The sequence below is a fragment of the Ambystoma mexicanum genome, chromosome 6p (genome assembly GCF_040938575.1).
Source record: "Ambystoma mexicanum isolate Mex_15411 chromosome 6p, UKY_AmexF1_1, whole genome shotgun sequence".
NCBI lineage: Eukaryota > Metazoa > Chordata > Amphibia > Caudata > Ambystomatidae > Ambystoma > Ambystoma mexicanum.
The window spans coordinates 482,949,376-482,969,139 of record NC_090935.1 but is presented as its reverse complement, the minus strand read 5'-3'; the positions used below and the strand labels follow the sequence as shown (position 1 = coordinate 482,969,139).

General features: G+C 44.7%; 1 protein-coding gene across 3 annotated transcripts in view; it reads left to right on the top strand.

Moving 5' to 3' along the window:
* SLC38A9 (solute carrier family 38 member 9) overlaps positions 1 to 19,764 on the top strand; it is a 1,177,634-nt gene that overhangs the window by 940,503 nt on the left and 217,367 nt on the right. For all 3 annotated transcript variants that reach the window (XM_069627285.1, XM_069627284.1, XM_069627286.1), the window contains one exon: positions 1,132 to 1,242. In XM_069627285.1, coding sequence (XP_069483386.1) covers positions 1,132 to 1,242 — 111 coding nt within the window. The remainder of the gene's footprint in view (positions 1 to 1,131; positions 1,243 to 19,764) is intronic.

Below are 19,764 nucleotides of genomic sequence, written 5' to 3'. Positions count from 1 at the left end.
TAACCAAAATATTGCCTGTGATTTTTGCCTCCATCTCCCTCTGGGTATCTCAGGTGCTAAGTGTGTTTTTGCCCTGGTAGCATTTCATGTCACGGATATGCGTTTGTTTAGTAGACTGAACTGTCAAAAAGTGATCACAATCGTATTCGCAGTAACGTGTTTTGTTCATAACACCGGTTCATTCAAACACAGGATACTTACCTAGAGAATTACTGTACAAAATGAATTGTTTAGTTGTAGTATATTTAACGTGTGGTTTTTATTGAAGTTTAATAGAAGTGTTGTGTTTATAACAAATGGTTTAAAAATAAATATACTTATATTTTTCTACCTGAAACCTTGAGTCAGTGTTTGCTTGAGTCACAGTAATTGTGGTCCCTTTGTGTAATCTCTGCTACTGCTTATATACTCTTGATAAGCCTGGCTGCTCCGCCACTGCTACCACTCTGACATAGTAGTACAGGCTTGTTCCAAAGGTAAAACTTGTATTGCCACCTGTAGTCTTAATTGTGTGTAGTGGTCCCTAAGGGCACTGCACAGGATTCTGCCGAACACCTGTGCTGAGGCCTAGCTTCACTCTGAAGCCCATCCCCCATTTAGAGGCTTGCTCCATCTCCGAGGTCTATCCTGTTATAATGCCCAACATCGTGTAGGGCCCATCCCATCGCCCTACTTAGGGTCACACCATGGAAATTATGGAAAATGCTGGTTGATCTACACCTTTCCATTGAAATTCATTTTCACCACATTGCTAGAGAAAATCTGTATTTTATTTACTGTTTTGAGGTTATAATCAATAACACACACCCAAAGGTACATTATAAGGATATCCAGTCACCTCCATGATCTGTGGCGGTAATAATCCTGCCTGTAGCTTCATAATCATTATGGCACTGATGCCCTTGTTGACTTTAAATCTCCTCGTAATGTACAGTTGGGGGTGCATTATTCTATATATAATGTAAAAACAAAATCTGATAAGTGGAACAATATGTGCTCATTCAATCAACTAACTCTAGGTTGATTTATGCCTTCAATGACTAGAACTCTGTTGGACTAGAGCTGTGTGTTGAATAAAATGTCGTCTGATTGCTAGGCAATTGATTGTATTTCTTCTTTTTATGTGTGCAGGTCCGAGATCTGTCCATTGCCTATATCCTTGTGGGATTGACATACATGTATGTTGGTATTATGATCTTCGCTGCTTTTCCTGCACCCTTGTCCAAGGACTGTATTGAACAGGTAAGGATAACAGGATTTATTCACAAGGAGCGCAATTATCTATATTGTTACTGAGGGGCTATAAAAGTGGAGCCACATCAAAACGTTGAAAACAAGAGTTAAAAAAAATATAAAATGATGCAGTGTAGTTTTTTATGAAGCTAAACACAGTTAAGAATTGTTCTACTTTGAGAAGGCACAGTCATTGTTTTAATTGTCAGGAGTCTGGCTGCAGGGCTCTTTCTGCCCCTCCTGCAAACCTCCCCAGTCCTGGCTTACACATTCCTTTCCATCTCTCAGCTCGTTCTTACGCCCAGCAGAATGGCTATAGGAAAATAAACCATCTTTTGATAATTTTAATTTAATTATCTTCCCCCACATTCCTCCTATGATTCCTCTCTGCTAACTGCAAAAAAGCTAGTTATAGCCTACACCCCTCACTCAGTCTGTCCAGGATCCTCCCCTTGCTTATTTACTATCTCCAGCGTTACCCCTTTCTTCATCAATAAAGTTGCTTTGCTTCGCTCTTCTTTTACCCCACATCCATCCTCGCTTCCGTCACCTATCTCTTCTGTGTCCTCTTTCACCCCTCCCTTTGAATCCGATACTGCTCATTGCCTTCCCCGAGGCCACCCTACTGTATCTCCTCTTAAACCCCTCCTTTCTGACCTTATTTCTAAAGTCTTTCTCTTACTTCCCTTTCTCACCTCTGTTTTTAACTCATCCTTCCCCACTAGATTTAAATGAGCTGTCATCATTCCATTCCTCAAAAAACTTTCAGTTGACCCATCTTCTCCTGCAAACTTTAACACTCTTCTTCCATATATGAAGATATGATATGATATGATAGGTTATTTATAATGCGCATAATACCCAGAGGATCGAGCCTGTGTTGTTCCGCGTTGTCTTGCTTCTAAGGCGCGGACCTTGCCCCTGAACTATCCTCCCGAGACAGGGTCAGAAATGTGAGGTGGACCACTTTGTGAAGTTTTCGCAACAAATGCCATTTCATTATATTAAAAGGTTGGATGAACGCCTCACTATCCCTACTCTAACGAGGATTTCCCTGCCTAAAATAAACTAAAGGAAACACTCTAACAAAGCTCACACTGTTAAATACAACTAATGAACAAGGAAATGTATGGCAATTCAAAACAATAATGATTCAGTTTGCGATGTAACCAGTCTCTCTTCATAACTTGAGCAAATTACCCTTTCCCATGTTCAAACATGATTCTGCTTCACAGTTTAAGAAAAGTAAACCAGGAAATCCTGGTTTGCAACAAAGTTCCAACTCAGTTCGATACAACTTCAATTTGTCAACAAAGTTCCAACACAGAATATATAAGGCTCTTCCTCTTCTTTGAACAGGTTCTCAGTTCATCAATAGCAACAATAATTGTCTTGGTGAGGATGATTTGCCACCATGGATAACTTCTAAAGTAATATAGCTTCTTTGTAACAGCTTCACATAGCCTTCCTTTAGCACCACAAATAACATAAATGGTCTCTGTCTGGACCACCTTGTAGCACTTCAACTTCCACCTGGTCTACTTCCATGTCAAACCCACAACCTCAGTTCACACCTGATTTACTCCCATGTCAGGCCTACATCTTCAAACGTTTGCCATCCGGGGATACTCCCCTGCCCGAACAGCATTTCACAACAAGTGCTTTTGTGGTTAAGATCAACTGACCAGAGGTTCACAATAGCTTCACAGTATTCAATAAATTGCAGCTTCAAAACTTTCAACAACTCTTCAGGGAATTCAAGATTCACAATACTCCTCTGCAAAATGATGCTCCTCCTGCAAAGTGTTCTGCTAAGTTTTCAGTCGTTTGCAAGCTTTGACGGTGGAAACCTCTCTGAACTTTTACTGCATGTGCTCACTGTGCTGACTGCAGAACTTTCGGTGATTTGGATCACTGCACCTTTAACACTGAAGATCCTTTTTAAACCTTACGAGAATGTGAAGTGTTCGCCAAGTGTTCTGCTAGGTGTTGTGTCGTGTTCTGGAGAGTTTTGGAACATTATAACCCCACGCGGCTGTTCCTCGGCTCTTCTTCGTGAGCAGCGCCTGAACTGCGCAAGGAATTTAGTAAGAAATTCAACACGTGAAAACTTCCTCTTCTTTCTTACGAAGGTTAGTTAACCGTCTCTTCCCAGCTATTTTAGTGTGTTATTTGGAGTCAATTGGAGTTGCACTGACATTGGTATAATTCTGAGACCTAAGGGAGTGTGATTCAGTGTTAAGTCGCATGTTCCCGGTTCCATAGCCCTCGGCCCAATTGCCATCATTCTCTCCACTCAGGGTACCAGCACTTTACTTGCATCTAATATTATGCTTTTAAGGAGCGTCTCTTTGCCTTGCGCAGACTTGTCAACTACCCCGACATCGCATAGACTGCCGATTTCTGACCAAGATATGTTACACGTGGTAGCGCTACCCCTGCCTCAATCCGATGTTTCACCATCGGAGAGTGTGCTGATGGGAATTGCACTGAACGCCTCACAAAATGCACAAAACAATGTTCAAGGCGATGATGTGACTTTTAACGCAGTTGGCGACAAGCTTGTGAAACAAGTGACATTTAACACCTTCTTTCCCCATACCGAAACCCTGTGCCCAATCTGTCCCTGCACTAATAACTAGGTCAACCCATATACACCAATTTGGACCTTCCATCGATTCTGAAGTGGTTTTGGACTCCTCATTTTCTTCCTTCTCAACGACATCCACATTCCCCCCCTAGGTGTTTATCTGCAGCCTTTAAACACACCACAGGCCCAGATGACTTCTCAATACCCGATGCTTTAGGCAAAATCAATCAAGTACTAGTGATTCTTGTTTTGCTTTACGAATCCCTAAAAACGGAAACAAAGACCCATTTTGTATTATTAGAATCATTCTTATTCAAATTCAAGAATGCATATTGCATATGCATTGCATATGACGGCAAAAGATCACAAAAGACGCCTTGATGATCAATTATTTAAAAGCACAGAATCGGCGAATATAGATTGGACCACCGTGATGCAGACTGTGCAATTGCATCAGTCCGATCTGAAACTTTCACGGCATGAGGGCTACATTCTTTCAGTATCAAACAAATTAGGAGCCACCACTTCTGGCCCCCCATTACCATTGTTAGCAACCTCTGCTCCCTCTTCTTTATATGGCTCAATTCCCGAGCCGCCTTGCTTACTACTATCTGATTGCTCAACACATTTGCAAAAACTGATTATCGACTTGGTTGATTTAACTACAAGAACCAATGGCATAGTGGCAACGATGATGGTTACATTGACCTCAATTGGGGTGGATTGACTAACCAAAACCATAATAAGTTGCCGGCGACTGCAGCTGTGAAAGCTTCGAGGATGCCTTAACCTAAAAAAACGGGTAAACAACTTCAGAAAACTTAAAACATCATCATACCAAACAAAACCAGACCGGCATCCAAAAACGTCCTCCGCACCTTGCTAAAGAAACCTGAAATAGCAAACAAATTAAGGAAAAGAGACCTAGTTCCCACTCTAACTAATGTGGTCCATAGTCCACTTACTAAACGTCTTGACCAGTCCACTGATTCAATCGGCTGTACATTGAACCGCAATCCTTGTCCCAATAAGGAAACGCTATCCATTACTGGATCTCAGTCTGCATCAAATGCTGTCCACTGAACAACAAGGGCGACAAGGTCACACGGGCGGGCTCCGACCTATTCAACATTCAAAATGTAGGGCTGCCAAAATCGAACATTCATCAAACCTCTCACGCTAACAAAGCTTTACCACACCATTCAAAGCCATAAGACAAAATTAGGCTTGATCCTAATGAGAGGTTGGACATCTGCGACACGCATCAGTCAACCCCTAAATCTACTTGTAGCACCAATATCATATCTGCATGGCCCGCCTTTTCCTTGAATAAATACGTGAGACTCCACATTAAGATTCAAGCCGTATGTTGATCCAGCTACTCAAGCACCAGATCAAACGTCACATCTGATGGACCCACAGTAAATAAAGAAATCATTTAATTCATTAGTTTCCCCAAGTCACTTAATTGTGAATAGGAAATGGACACCGCCAGGGTAAGGGCGCCAACGGGTCCAATTGTGCTCAACAAACTGACTTATGCAAACAAGTATGGCTCGAGGTCAAATCATTGCAATAAATCGAATGTGATTCATCCCCAAACTTGTCAGTCTTGCTAGAGAGTGTAAATCGATCAACTGTGCTAGAATGTTTTCGTTCTCTCCATTCTTTGATTTCTATTAACTCAACAGCTATCGATTGAGTTTTTTTCGCTGATAGACATAGAACCGATCGAGTCATTTTGTTTCTTAAATCCAATATTGTGCTTGATCTCCTTTCTAAGGAAATAGATGCCATTAGATCTATGGGCTTTGACCTTTCACTCCACACGGAGATACCTTTACCGCAAGAGAAAAATGTTGCTGAGGAAAAATCCCTAAAAGATATAATAGCTCTTTGTAAAGAAAATGAACAACTAAGACAAAAAAACTACTTGAGTAGCGCAAGCATACCATCAAACTCCCAAAATTGTTTAGCTGAGATGGTTAGATCACCCTTTAAATGTAACTCAGAGGTTCTCTCCACGTCCTTGATGTTCGTACAGTAGACCAATATAGATCTGTCCTTTGCTGGAACACTATGGGTCTTAAAATCTTTTTATCTAATCCAGATGTACGAAACCTATTTAATAATCATAAACTGCAGTTGCGTGTCAACCGGCCCGCATGGGTGTCTCTGGAAGACCGTTTGGTGGTCTATTGACCATGGTTAAAATGTCTAGTCCAATATTGATGATTTCATTTTACTCCCCTCTATAGGGTATCCTGATGACTCATGTTAAAATTAAACTTAACATTATATGGTACATACTGATAATCAACATAGACCGGCACGCAGGCATGGGTTCCTTAAACACCTTTATAGATACAATCAGCTCCCATGTGAATGGCTGGGTAGAACACAATGTTGTGGGTCAACTAATCTGAACGCCAGATGTTTGCCCACCCAATCCTTGACTGGATTGTCCCAATACCACTCAATTAATGATCTCGGCAAAATTTGGCTACAAAGACTACAAAGTTTAGGGCTGGTAATGCTTAATGGTTCTGTCAATGGGGACATACCGAATAAACCCATTTGGAATAATGGGAGGACACATTCAACAATACATTACATATATGTGAGCCTACCAATGTTTGATCATTTTCCTATTTCCATTCTCATCCAGTAAACCTGTTCACACTTTTCCTCTCTCGTTGACGATCAATCAAGCGGGCAACCGCTTAAGATGGAATGCGACTCGAGTACAGAAAGTTAATTAGATATCGCAGTACTGCATTAATTCCACTAAGTTGGACTGGCAATTTGAGTCCTTTGCAGTGAACAACTTTGCAGATTCTGTGCAAAAATGACTGAGCTCTAATAGCAGATCAAGCTTGCGTAATCAAAAACGGATTAAAAACATACTCCTTCGATTTTGAAATAGTGCAACGAAAAAAGGTCTTTGCAAACTGTGATTAGAGCATTAAATAAAAGTGGCTTAATGAAGTCAGAGGAACATCACCTACGGATCAAACACAACAAACATAGGTATACAATGTGGCTGAAAGGACATAGAGAATTACTTATGCAGCAAGACACAGAATCAATGCTATCTGCCCTTTGCAATAAGGAAACACATGCCGTCTGGACTCTGATTAATGATTTGAATCTAACACAATCTGAATTTAGAATGGTTTCTATATCAAAGTCCCAGTAGATTGCACATGTTGAAAAGCTCTTGGCTGGGTCTAGCACTGTCAAGAGTTCCTCTTTGGTGATCCAACACACCGATAATGATGATTGGACCCTAACGTTTGACTTCGACTCATTGCTTCGAATCATTGAACGGATTAGTCCATCATGCGCTCCTGGTACTAATAATCTCACCAATATTCTCTTTAAATGAGATCCAGCAACCTGGGCTACTATCCTGACTATTGTTTTTACTAATAACGTGGCAACCCAATCATTCCCCTCCTCATGGTCCACAGCACACATCATTCCTATCTATAAGAGTGGTTCTCGCTCTATTCCTGCCAATTACCACCCTATAGCAATCTTAGATAAAGTTTCCTCTGCCTTACTACTTGAACATCTAGAAGCATGGCAAACAGCAGCTGGTTTGATCTCAAAGTGGCAAACAGGATTTAGGAAAAACCATAATACGGTATTAAATGATTTGATCTTGAAAACTCTGTTAAGTATGGAATAAAAGTTTTTTTAGTGGCAATGATACAATGATAGCTCTATCTGCTGCCTTTGATGCAATAAACCGAAATATATTATTGACCAAGTTGCAAAAATGGGGAATTCCATCTGGACTTCTTCGTCTAATAATAGCCCTACATACTAACACAAATATAAAAAGCCAACTAGAGCGTGCAGGTAATTTGTCCGAGGAGTTAGGCAGGGCTCTGTTCTTGCGGCCTGTTTATTTAATCTTTATCTAAGCGACATAGGCACTTAACCAGGCCACCTTTGTAACCCTGGAAATTGGCAACCTTAAAGTTAGTTGGCTAGCCTATGCGGATGATTTTCTTATTTGTGATACTTTTCCAGTAGGATTGCAGCGTCTGCTAAATCTCTTTGCTGAATTTGCTGTAGCTCGCCGTCTCAGAGTTAATTCGGCAAAGACCAAAGTTATGCCCTGTGTAATCAAATCCAAGAAACACTAAAACATTCAGCTGGCATGGGAATAACAAAGTGTTGGAACGCGTGAATAACTTTACGTACTTGGGGTTCTCCATTTCTGCACGACAATCTAAGATGATATTTAGAGAATGGCTGAGTTCTTGTGCAGCTGACATGGGTAACCAGCTACTACTTGTGGATTGCAGGTATGGGAGGTTTTCTATGATCCCAGTCTTAAACTTTTATGAAGGGAAAATAATTCCTAAACCTCTATATGGTATAGAAATATGACCTATTTGGGTTCTGGATCTACTCCCAACAATTGAGGCCAATCTCTGGAAATGTATATTTCATGTACCCAATAGTACTCTAGTGGCTATTATGCGATACAACCTGTTTCTCCACTCTTTAAAAACTAGAGCGCTATGGAAACATCTAGCACTTTATTACAAAGTTATGTCTTCGGAAACAAGCTCTTGTCTTTACACAGATCTTAAAGATGATATAGCAGCCAAACGAGACACTCATGTAAGGTTTTTTTTCAGATGGATGCATGCGTACACTCACTGAATTGGGTCTCTCTCTAATGGATTTATTAACAAACCCAGATAATGTTAAAAAGACGCTTTATATAGACATGATTGGGCAACCACAATTAACACAATGCATCCCTATGTCTCGCTGGAGCACTTACAATTAGATTACAAAGCTGCCAAAACTATAGCACACTTCTTAACAATTGTATCCTCATCCCACTATTCGACGAACCTTCATCCATTTTCGATGGAACCTTATCCCTGCAAGAGAAATTATCCATTGTTACAATCCTATAGCTACATGGATAACAATTTGCCGTTTTTGTAACACATCCCCTCTATATCAGAAACTTTAGAACATCTGTGTTGCTGTGTAGCGCTTTCAGTAAAGCGAGAACTTTACTTAAATCGTTTTATTTCATACTGTAACCTCGATGTAGCAAATCGTTTTGCCAGCTTTGCTTAGCAGGTCGCACAACTTCATTAGTTATAGCTATTGTGTGTTATCTGCAACTGGAATTAACTGCTGTCTTGAATTGTTTTAGTACACCCTCTATGTGATGAATTGTGTTAATTGATGTCTATGTAAGTTTTAATTATTCTACCAATTCTATCTGTTACCTATTTTATCAATTTGTCTTTTCTCGATGTTTATTATGACATTTGTGTGTGCGATTTGTCAAAGTTATTATGACATTTGTGTGTGCGATTTATCAAAGTTTAGATGATAAGCATGTGACAATAATTAATCAAAATAAAATAAATGTTGCTCCTCTCCTTCTGGATATTACTTCCCAGAAGGGCAGCCTTTTTGCCACTCTTGTTTCCCCATTAAAGCAATAACCAAAGACTGGCAATGTGTCTTCATCCCAGCTTTTAGCATATGTTGTACAAAGTATGGGCAACAAGTTTCAGAGCATATAGTCCTTACATTAGCCCCCTTCTGCTGTTGGCAATATTTGCTAGATTGTATTTGCCTTGGTCTTAGTCTATCTTGGCTTGGGCAATGCTTGCCGGCATTAACTCTCAACAAAGTCGCCCCCTACCGATTGCTGGGTTTTCCACAGACTTTCACTTTTATGGTTACAGTAAGACTTTGTATGGCAGTAAGGCTTCCCACTGCATGCCCTCTGCACTTCAGATTTCTGGAGACACAGACCCTGCCAGGACTGGCAGCTGATATCTGCCAAGCAGTGGTCCCGGCATCTTCTCTCTCCTCCAGCGTATGCCTGGACTGCCAGCACAAACCACTCTGCTTCTTGCGTCCTCTGCTCTTCTCCAACAACAGCTCTATGGCCTGAACCTGAGGGGGCCTTTTAAGTCTCTGTCTCCCTCAGGTGTGAGTCATCTGCATTAATGAGCTGACCACTCCTGCAATATTGTACCCTTTCAGCCGTCTTCTTTGTTCCAGAATCTAGGGAATTACGGCACTTGAAGTCCCCATTGGAAACATTTGTTTTTCTTATTTCTGTTTTCTTAGAGTAAGCCATTAAAAGAGTGGGGCTTTGGGGAAAGTTGGAAAAGGAGGTTTCCCATTCCTACTGACTTGCTTCCCTCCCCTCATGTGATACTTCCGCAGAACGCCACACATATGGCCGGGATCAGAAAGTGTCTACCTTTCCCTAGCCACATTAGAAGGGTCCCAGGCCGGGTTATCTGGGGGAATCATTGCTAAATCATCACACATCTTTAAAGAATACTTGAAGAAGTTCTCTATTCTCAAATCTCATCCTTCTTTGATAATAGCTCTCTACTCCCTCATGTCCAATCTGGCTTTCACCCTCTCCACGCCACAAACGATTTTCCTTTGTGTGTCTAGCTCACTACTCTCAGCCCACCACTCTAAACTATCTTCTTTTCTTATTCGCTTTGATTTGCGTGCTGCTTTTGATATATTTGCTCCCCCTTCTCTTGTCTCCACTCTTGCTCTGTTTGGTTTTTATGGCTCTGTGCTGACAATCGGTCATTTACTGTGTCCTGGGCTGGCAATTGCTCCACTGTCTTGTCTTTGCCCTACAGGGTCTCCCAAGGGTCTGTCCTAGGTCCCCTTATTTTCTTCCTCTGCACCTTGTTGCCAAATGTCCCATGTAGTTCCCACAGTAGGATGCTCCCAAATTCTGCTATGAAGCTTACTTCTCGTTACCCACAGCCATTCCCCGACTTTGGCCAGGTGCAACTGAGAGTCACCAACAAACCCCATGGAAAATCCCTTTGGGCACTAAGATGAGGTATAGGAACCCTAAACTGGGCAGCTTTACAATAGGGTTTAATGTCAGGTAGGCCTACTCACCCTTTTTCTTTGGGCAGGACCATTACTTCACTGAAAATCCCAGGCCTCTTCCCCTGCCAGAGAAACCCAGCTAGGGTGCCCCTTATTTCCCTGAAGAATGAGTCTGGGATCTGTATGGGGAGCATCTGGAGCAAGTAAAGGATCCTCGGGAGAACAACCATTTTAACAGCATTGAGGCGCCCCAACCATGATATTGTTAATTTGCCTCATTTTTCCAGATCAATCTTATTTTTGGCCATCAGGGGGGGACGGTGGGGGTTCCCCAAATAATTCCCCTATCTCCCTTGGTACATTAATTGCCAGGTATCTAACGCATTCCCAGGTTGACCTGCAGATCCAGGGATGAAAATGCGATCTTTCAGCTTCCCCATCCATCTTCCTATCCAAAGGAAAGAGGACCGATTTCACCCTATTAATCTAAAATCCCACCAAGGAGCCCTATTGCTCAATCAATTGGATCGCTGCTGGTATGGAAGTCGGGGGATTCCTTATGTGTATCATCCGCATAAAGGGCAACTTTATAGATCTCATCACCCACCTGGAATCATTCTACATAGGGGTACGCTCTAATGTTCTGGGTGAGAGGTTCAACCGAGAGGGCAAATAATGTCAGGGGAGACGGGGCAGCCCTGCCTGGTACCCCTTCCCAAACCAAACCACCGGGAGACCCCCCATTTACTGCCACACATGCCTTGGGGGATGAGCACACTGCCATAACTCCCCTGAGAAACCTTTCTCCAATACCGCACTTAATGGGCACTGCTCTGAGAAACCCCCACTCCATCCTATCAAATGCCTTTTCAGCATCTACTGAAAGGAGGGAAGGGTCAGAGAGACCGTGGCTTCATGCAGCAAGTGTAAAGATCTCCTCATTGTGTCAGCCCCCTGACGTCCCTTAATGTAACCCACTTGGTCTGGGTGAATCAGTCTTGGCATATACCCCTCTAACCTGGCCACTAGCACCCAGGTGTAGATTTTAGTGTCTATGTTAAGAAGGGAGCCTTACCAGTATTCCATAAATCATTGAATAGTTCCATCATAAATGGGAGTACTACAGAGAGGAACGATTTGTAAATCCCTGCAGAGAAACCATCTTCCCGAGGGGCCTTTCCAAGCGGCAACCTCCCTACAGCCTTCTTGATTTCTTCTTCTGTTATGGGGCCTCTAGGATACCGGTTTCAACCTCACAGTTTAGGTAGATGTATGTCTGCTAGGTATGTGTCTGTGTCGCCGCCTCTGATTTGGACTGTGAATCCCTTCTGGTGAAGATTCATGTACTTTATCCCTTCCTTCAATTTCAGTAACCCGTCTTTCAGCCCGCTGCCCTCTTAGTCTAGCTGCCAGGAGTGCATCTGCCTTGTTCCCTTTCTCATAAAATTTCTGCCTCAGAAATTGCAGGTTATTTTCCCTTCCTCCAGGAGCCTCCGTTCCCCTCTTTTTATCCCCCTTGCCCACAAAATCAGATCATCCCGTCCCTCCGATGACTCATGCGCCCGCTTATTGAGGTGTGTTATCTCCACCCGCAGCCTATTTTTAATTAGTGCCCACTCCCTCTTTTTCTTAGCCCCCTCCCTGATCAGAATCTCCCTCAAGTGGCCTTCCCCGCTTCCCATACATTTCTTTTCTCCACCTCACCTGTGTGATTAGTGTGAAAATATTCCTCAATTTCCTTAGTTATTTCTAAAAAAAACACAGGGTCCCTCCATAGGGACTCATTACACCTCCATCTTGAGCCCTTGAGGGACATTCCCACCCACCTCAAATCAACCATGTCGTGGTCCGACCAAGAGATAGGGCGAATCTCTGAGCGCTGTTCATCCTCCCACAGGTCTCTCGAAATATACTTGTAATCAATCCTTGTAAAGGTAGCATGGGTGGGGGGGTAGGGCGAGTAGAAGGTGTAAACACTTTTCTGCTCTGGTGGAAATGGATGTATGTGATTTCTTCGAAAATATTTTACCTAATGGAGATTTGACTGAATCGATTTCACCGAAAAACGGATTTAACTTTTTACTTTTTCACCTTTTTTTAATAACCTCACCCCTCGCTACCCTAACTTATACCCTTACCCCACACCCCACCTATTATGCACTATACATATACCGCTTTACCTACCATTTTTGGTTAAATAAATTAAGTGAAATCTCATTAGGCAAAATTGTATTTGGTGAAATCTAGGTATACGGGTAGAAATGCCAGCATATGTCCCGCTACCCATGTATCCTTGATCGCCCCGTATCCAGGTCTGGACCCCTGCCTATCTAAATTGACATCAGCCCAGATATTAAAGTCCCCATCCAGAATAAGGTGTCCTGGGCTCTTAACCATTATTTTTGAAAGGGTGCACTTCAGGAAAATTAGCTGTCCGTTTGGGGCATAGATCATGGCAAGTGTAAAGCGCACCTTCTTAATGGTTCCCGAGACCAGGAGGGCACTCCCCTCCATGTCAGACTAGATCTTAGAGACCTCCACCTTAAGTGCTCTGCTTATTAGGATACCCACCCCCGCTTTCCTTAGAGGACCCAATCCCCAATATTCTTGGCCAACCAATCTACACAGTATCTTCTTCTCCCTTAATAAATCTGGTCTCCTGTAAAAAGAGGACATACAATCCAGCTCTCTGGAATTCCCTTGCCACCAGTGACCGTTTCGTTGGGGGGTTCAGCCCTTTAATATTGAGGGTGGGGTGCCAATCCTCAGGCGATCAGCTCATGCCCCTCCCATTCCCACTACCATCATACAACCCTACTACTGGAGCACCCTCCTGGCCACCTGGTGAGCCTCCATGTGCCAATTCGAACATCTTCAAAGTCGGATAACCCAAAAGGAGCAAACCTGTACCAAGGCCCCCATACCCTCCTCCCTCCCCCCCCGAACCTCTGCCAATTCCCCAAAGGCGCCAGGCTCTCCCCAGTTAGTATCACTACCTCAAAACCGGACCACCAGTTGGACCCGTTCCAACGGATCCCATCCAAACAAAGCACATACTCTAGAGCCCCACTACTTCTATCCCCCCTCAACAATCTCTCATAAAACATTAATTCCAAGTCCCCCAGAGCTTCCGCCCCGTTATGCCATCTTTCAGAACAAAAGGAGACAAATGGGTATTCAGCAGACCCCATCCGGTCCCCCCACCTTGAGTCCCCTCAGCTTGTACGAGTGCGGCCAAAAAGAGGAAAGGCAAACCGGAGGCTTAAGCCGGCCCACCTCCTCCAAGGCCCACAAAAGCTAAAGCCCCTTCCTGTCTGCCCCTCACCTCTCACTCTCATTCTGGGCTGGAGCCCGAACACATCTCCATCCAAGTCCTCCTGAGACTCGCATCCATTGCTGCAGGAGCAGCTGCACCCGGCAACCAGACATCCACGTCTTTGATGTTCGTGTGCCCTATGATCTGCGCCTGCTATTTGCAGTAATTGCACGCCAGCAACCAGCAAGAGCCCTTGCGTCCCGCTGGTCTCAGCACACTCGTTTTATTCAGAACATCACACCACGAGGAGGCTGCCGAAGCCGTGCATCAGCTGTGCACAAAATGGCCGCCTTCAGCCCTGAACGCCATTTGTTTATTTTGGTTGCCTGGCAACCATCGTACGAGTGCTTTCCAAAGAGGAAAGGCAAACCAGAGGCGGAAGCCGGCCCACCTCCTCCAAGGCCCACAGAAGCTAAGGCCCCTTCCTGTCTGCCCCTGTCCGCACTGGCGCTATGGCGTGGGACACTGCTCCGCAGTCAGTCCTCCATACATCTGTTCACAACCTTGTAAGCCGCACCGCCCATCCGCAATCCTGTCAGAGCTCCTAAGGATTTCCTGCCACACATAACCAGGTGACCAATTCTTACAGCCAATTTTCACGTCAACCTACCCGCCTATGCACATGCCACAACAGTAACTCTTGAACTACCTTGCGCATACGCGGCCTCCAGGACCTACTCGGAACTTGCTTCTCGACAATTGCGACCACCTACTATGGACCTGCACACGGCCGCCTAGTCACTTTGTAAGGTATGCCCTGCAGTATCCGATCCCATCTCTGATCCACGCTGCACTGGGTTAGCGCCTCTGTCTTGCCCCACACCTGATTCGCTCCTATGGCCTGTGCCTCATTTGATTTGCATCCTTGTTCTGTGCCACATTTGAATCGCCTTTGACCTGTGCCTCATTTTATTTGCATCCTTCTTCTGTGCCACATTTGAATCGCCTTTGACCTGTGCCTCATTTGATTTGCATCCTTGTTCTGTGCCACATTTAAATCGCTTTTTGACCTGTGCCTCACCTGATCTGCCAGTAGTCTGTGATTTGTATGCCAGTTATGTGTACACTCGATTTGACCTGACCTGCATTTGATATGATCTGTGCCACACCCCAGTGCACCATCTACTAGCTGATCCACTACCACGAGCACTGCTACGCCAGACTAACGCGCACTACTGAAACACGTGCACTATATTGATGCAGAGCCCCAACCTCCAGCTGATTATTGCACCATATACACCTGCCCACCACAGCAACTACACTATATATACCTAATCCTTCTACTAGGTTTACCGTGCCACAACATGCTGCTGTGGTACATCGCCTGCACTATCCTCACACACCTAATCATTTTAGGACATCCAGCTCATGCCCTCTGCGCCTCTCCCACCAGAGCGTTAGGGATCCCATACCACATATCTATAACACACCCCACCATGGACCATTCCTCCAACCCCTACCTCAACGACCCTGGCTTGTGGCTCCAACATTTCGCCACCAAGCCCACACCTTATCTACCTTGCTCAGTCCAATTTAGGAACGCCAGACTCAGTTCCAGACTGCCTCGCACAAAGCGCACCGAGCGCCCTATCACAGCCTGCTCCCAACCTCCTACACACATCACTCCAGAACGCCCCATTACCCTCCCAGCCAAAGGGAGCCCTTGTCCACGCTAGATCCATCACTGCTCATGCCCTTGATATCACCAACCTCATCACCACCCAGAAGCTTGACTTCATCGCCATCACAGAAACATGGCTACATGCCGCCTCAGGCCAGCTCTTGGCCCTCGCCATCCCTGACGGTTATTCCATACTCAGAAATGACCGCCACGCCAACCTCTCGAAAGGGGGTGGCGTCGCATTCATATACAGGGACACTATCAACATGAGACCCATTCCCAACACCCAAGTCAGTTCTGCCGAATCCCTATCAGTGAAACTCACCTTATCACCAACCAACACAGCATCATTACACCTCATATACAGACCACCAGGACCCTACACCTCCTTCTCAGAGGACATTACGACCATCCTAACCAATAACACCAAGCCCAAATCACAAATGCTGCTACTAGGAGACATCAACCTCGTCCTTTCTGACCCCAAGGACACTATGGCCACCGAAGTTGCCAATACCTATCCAATTTAGGCTTCCAGCAACACATCCTTGAACCCACCCACAATAAAGGAAGAACGCTCGATTGGATCGCCAATCTAAATTGCAACACATCAATAAGCTCCAACGCCGCTTGCACTTGGACAGACCATCATATCACCACCTCCCAGCCACCACTCCCTGTCCCAAACCCACTATAGCACCCTCTGTTCCCATCAGGAACAAGAAAGATTTCACTAGGGACAAGCTACTCCCACTCATCCTACCCATTTTAAACACCAGTGCCACATCGCATAACGACCCTACTACCCTAGTGGACACCTTTAACCAAACTCTGCTCAATGCTATCGACACCATAGCTCCACTTAAACTACGGAAAGCTAAACAACAAGCCCACTTAAACTCATGGTTTACTCCACAACTCAGAGCCCTGCGCAAAGAAAAACGCAAGGCAGAATCACTTTGGAAAAGCCTCCCATGTGCATCCAACAAAGATAACCTCTTCATCACATCCCTCAACTACAAGGAAGCGATAATACAAGCAAAGAAAGAGACATATAACCAGCTTATCTCGCAAGCTAAATCCAATACAAAGGAGCTATTCAAAATCCTTAAAGAATTAGAATCCCCATCGCCCACCCCAGACACTTGCAACAAAGACAGCTCTTGGTGCAATAATATCCAAAACGCTCTCCTCTCCAAATAACCTACAAGCCAAAATCATCGCCAAACAAAACTCCCTCACTACCCTCTCCCCTACTAAATTCCCTGCACCAAAAAAGACCAACACAGTCAAACAGCCTCCTTTCTGCTTTACACCCCTCACCATCCCAGAGGTTCACAAAATCATAGGTAACCTTAAACCCACCAATTGCCAAGGTGATGCCTGCCCTGCCTCCATATTCAAGGAATCGGCTCATGACCTTGCTCCCTTCATTACCGCCTTCAACTCCTCATTTCACTCCGGAATTGTCCCTAGCAATCTGAAGGACGCATGGGTCATCCCGCTACTAAAAAAACCCACCTTGGATCCTTCCATACCCACACATTTCAGACCCATAACCACAGTCCCGTTCCTTCTAAAGCTCTTAGATAGAGCAGCGTACCTGCAGATACAGAAGTATCTGGAGAATAACAACCTTCTCGGCACAAGACAATCTGGCTTCAGACCCAAGCACGGGACAGAAACAGCTCTTCTAGACCTCAAAACATAAATTGAGGATCTAAAAGACAAGGGCAAACTAGCCCTCCTACTACTCCTGGACCTCTCGGCAGCTTTCGATTTGGTTAAACACCAAATCCTCTGCCAACACTTGAAATCAGCCGCCCACTTCTCGGAAAAAGCTACCAACTGGATTTGCTCGTTCCTGAGTAACAGGCACATGAGAGTATTTTCACCCACCTCCTCGGCCGATCCATCCCCAGTCCCCTGCAGAGTTCCACAAGGGTCATGTGTATCTCCCACACTGTACAATGTATTTACCAAACCTCTGTTTGACGTGCTTGACTATCTGCGTGTCCCCTATACCAACTATGCCGACACCCAGATGCTCATCCCCATCACCGGTGACTACACTGCAGACTCCAAAACATAGAATGACATTTACCAAATTATCCAAGCCTGGATGGCCCAACACGAGCTCTGTATCAATGACGACAAGACGGAGCTCATCATCCTGGGCACCCAACAAAGACTCAACAAGCTACATTCCTCATTCAGCACCTTCAACATTGACGGCAACTCCATCAAAGTTGCCAACAACACCAAAACCTTAGGAATCTACCTTGATTCCACCCTCTCCCTTAACAGACAAACTAACGCAGTTGTCACGGCTTCAGCTTACGCTTGAAAACTGATCAAAGCTTGCCGGCCCTTCCTATCCACTCAGAATTGCATCACCCTTGCCAGGACCCTGGTCATGTCAAAAATCGATCACTGCAATGTACTCTATCAAGGCACCAACCAACGAAACCTTAACACACTCCAGATCACCCAAAATAACGCTATTAGAGCAGCCCTCAACATCCCCAGATCTGCACATATCACCGAACCCAGGAAGAGTCGTCATTGGCTCTCAGTTGCCCAAAGGATATCACTGAAATCCTTGACCCTCATGCACAAATGTGTAAACAATCAGGCCCCTATTTACCTATCCTCTCGTTTTACACAGCACATACCCGCACAGTCTCTCAGATCTGCCCAAGCACAATGCCTCACAATCCCCAGATACAAACTGCAGACAGCCTGAGGGGTCAGCTTCCCAGTCCTCGCGGCCAAACTCTGGAACCAACTGCCACTCACCATCAGAACCACGCCTTCCCCCACCGCATTCAAACTCAAAGCCAAGCTCTGGCTATCGGCTACATCCGACCCACAACTGTCCTTCACCACCTGTGTCCAGCCATGTACTCTACCACCTTGTTATGAATACTGTTTCCCAATAACGGATTGTCTGATTGCAACTGTACTTTACCATTTATGTATGTACCTGCCTTAAAGGAATGATTCGGTCAAAAAATTGTATTGCCCCTATGGGTCGGCCAGGTGTTTTTAAGCCTAAGTCGCTCGATTTTTGGAAACATTTCCTATGGACCTTACCCGAGTTTTCGTCCATTAAACACACGCGAAAACAGGCACCAGGGAGCTGCCATTTTGTGATAATCCTATCATTTCCCCCATCACCCTGGCTGACCTGCTTTTGCGGCACTAAATCATATCCCCCGCCCCTGAGCCTGTCATCAGCAGACGCGTACCGCCCATTTCACAACGCCAAAGCACGTCTCGTGTCAACATTTGCTGCGCTTCAGCTAATGACTTGTCACCATGGAAATGTCAGGACGCCTCTTTCCTCAATAAGTATAAACAGACCGTTTCACAACACACAGCAGCATATTTCCGATTCCATTCCTCTCCCTGTGCTACTTTGAGTATTCTGTGACTCGTTTCTGTGCTCTGGTCAGCTACCTTCGTTGCTTGTAGCCCGTGTGAACAGATACCGGTACCACCGCTAACAATTATTTTAGTTTGTGTAACACACAATGGATACAATAATGCCCTACATGTACGAGCCCGAGTATACCGAGGAGGAACTACTGGAAAGGGAAACGTGCAAAAACAATGGGTCTTCGGACGGCAGTTGGGAGGACGATTCAACAGCTGAAGAGCCTGGACCTAGTCGCATGGACGGTGTTTCCACCTGGTGCACATGCAATCGGTGCGAGCTAATGCCAACCGAGGACGAGAACTGCTGCTGCTGTGAAAACTTGGGATGCGTGTCCTATATTTCGGAAGGCGAGCCACGACCGCAATGCATCACCGAGCTGCCAGACTTCAGGGTAGCCTGCCTCACATGGTCCGTGTTGAGGATAATGATGGTGCTTATGCACGAACTTCGCGCAACTGTTCGTCCTCGTAATCCGAGTAACGAGTAAGTATACTCTGCTTGTCATGCCATTCCCATTTCATGGTCTTCTACTATATCCAAAATTACATATACATATCATTGTAACGCACGAAAGTCTTTCAATAGTGTGCAGTGTCTAGATAGCATTTGTCCGAGCAGAATGCCATTAGTTACAAGAATTGTCATTGACAACACACGTTTATTAAACTTATCTTGGTAATTTAAAAACAGTT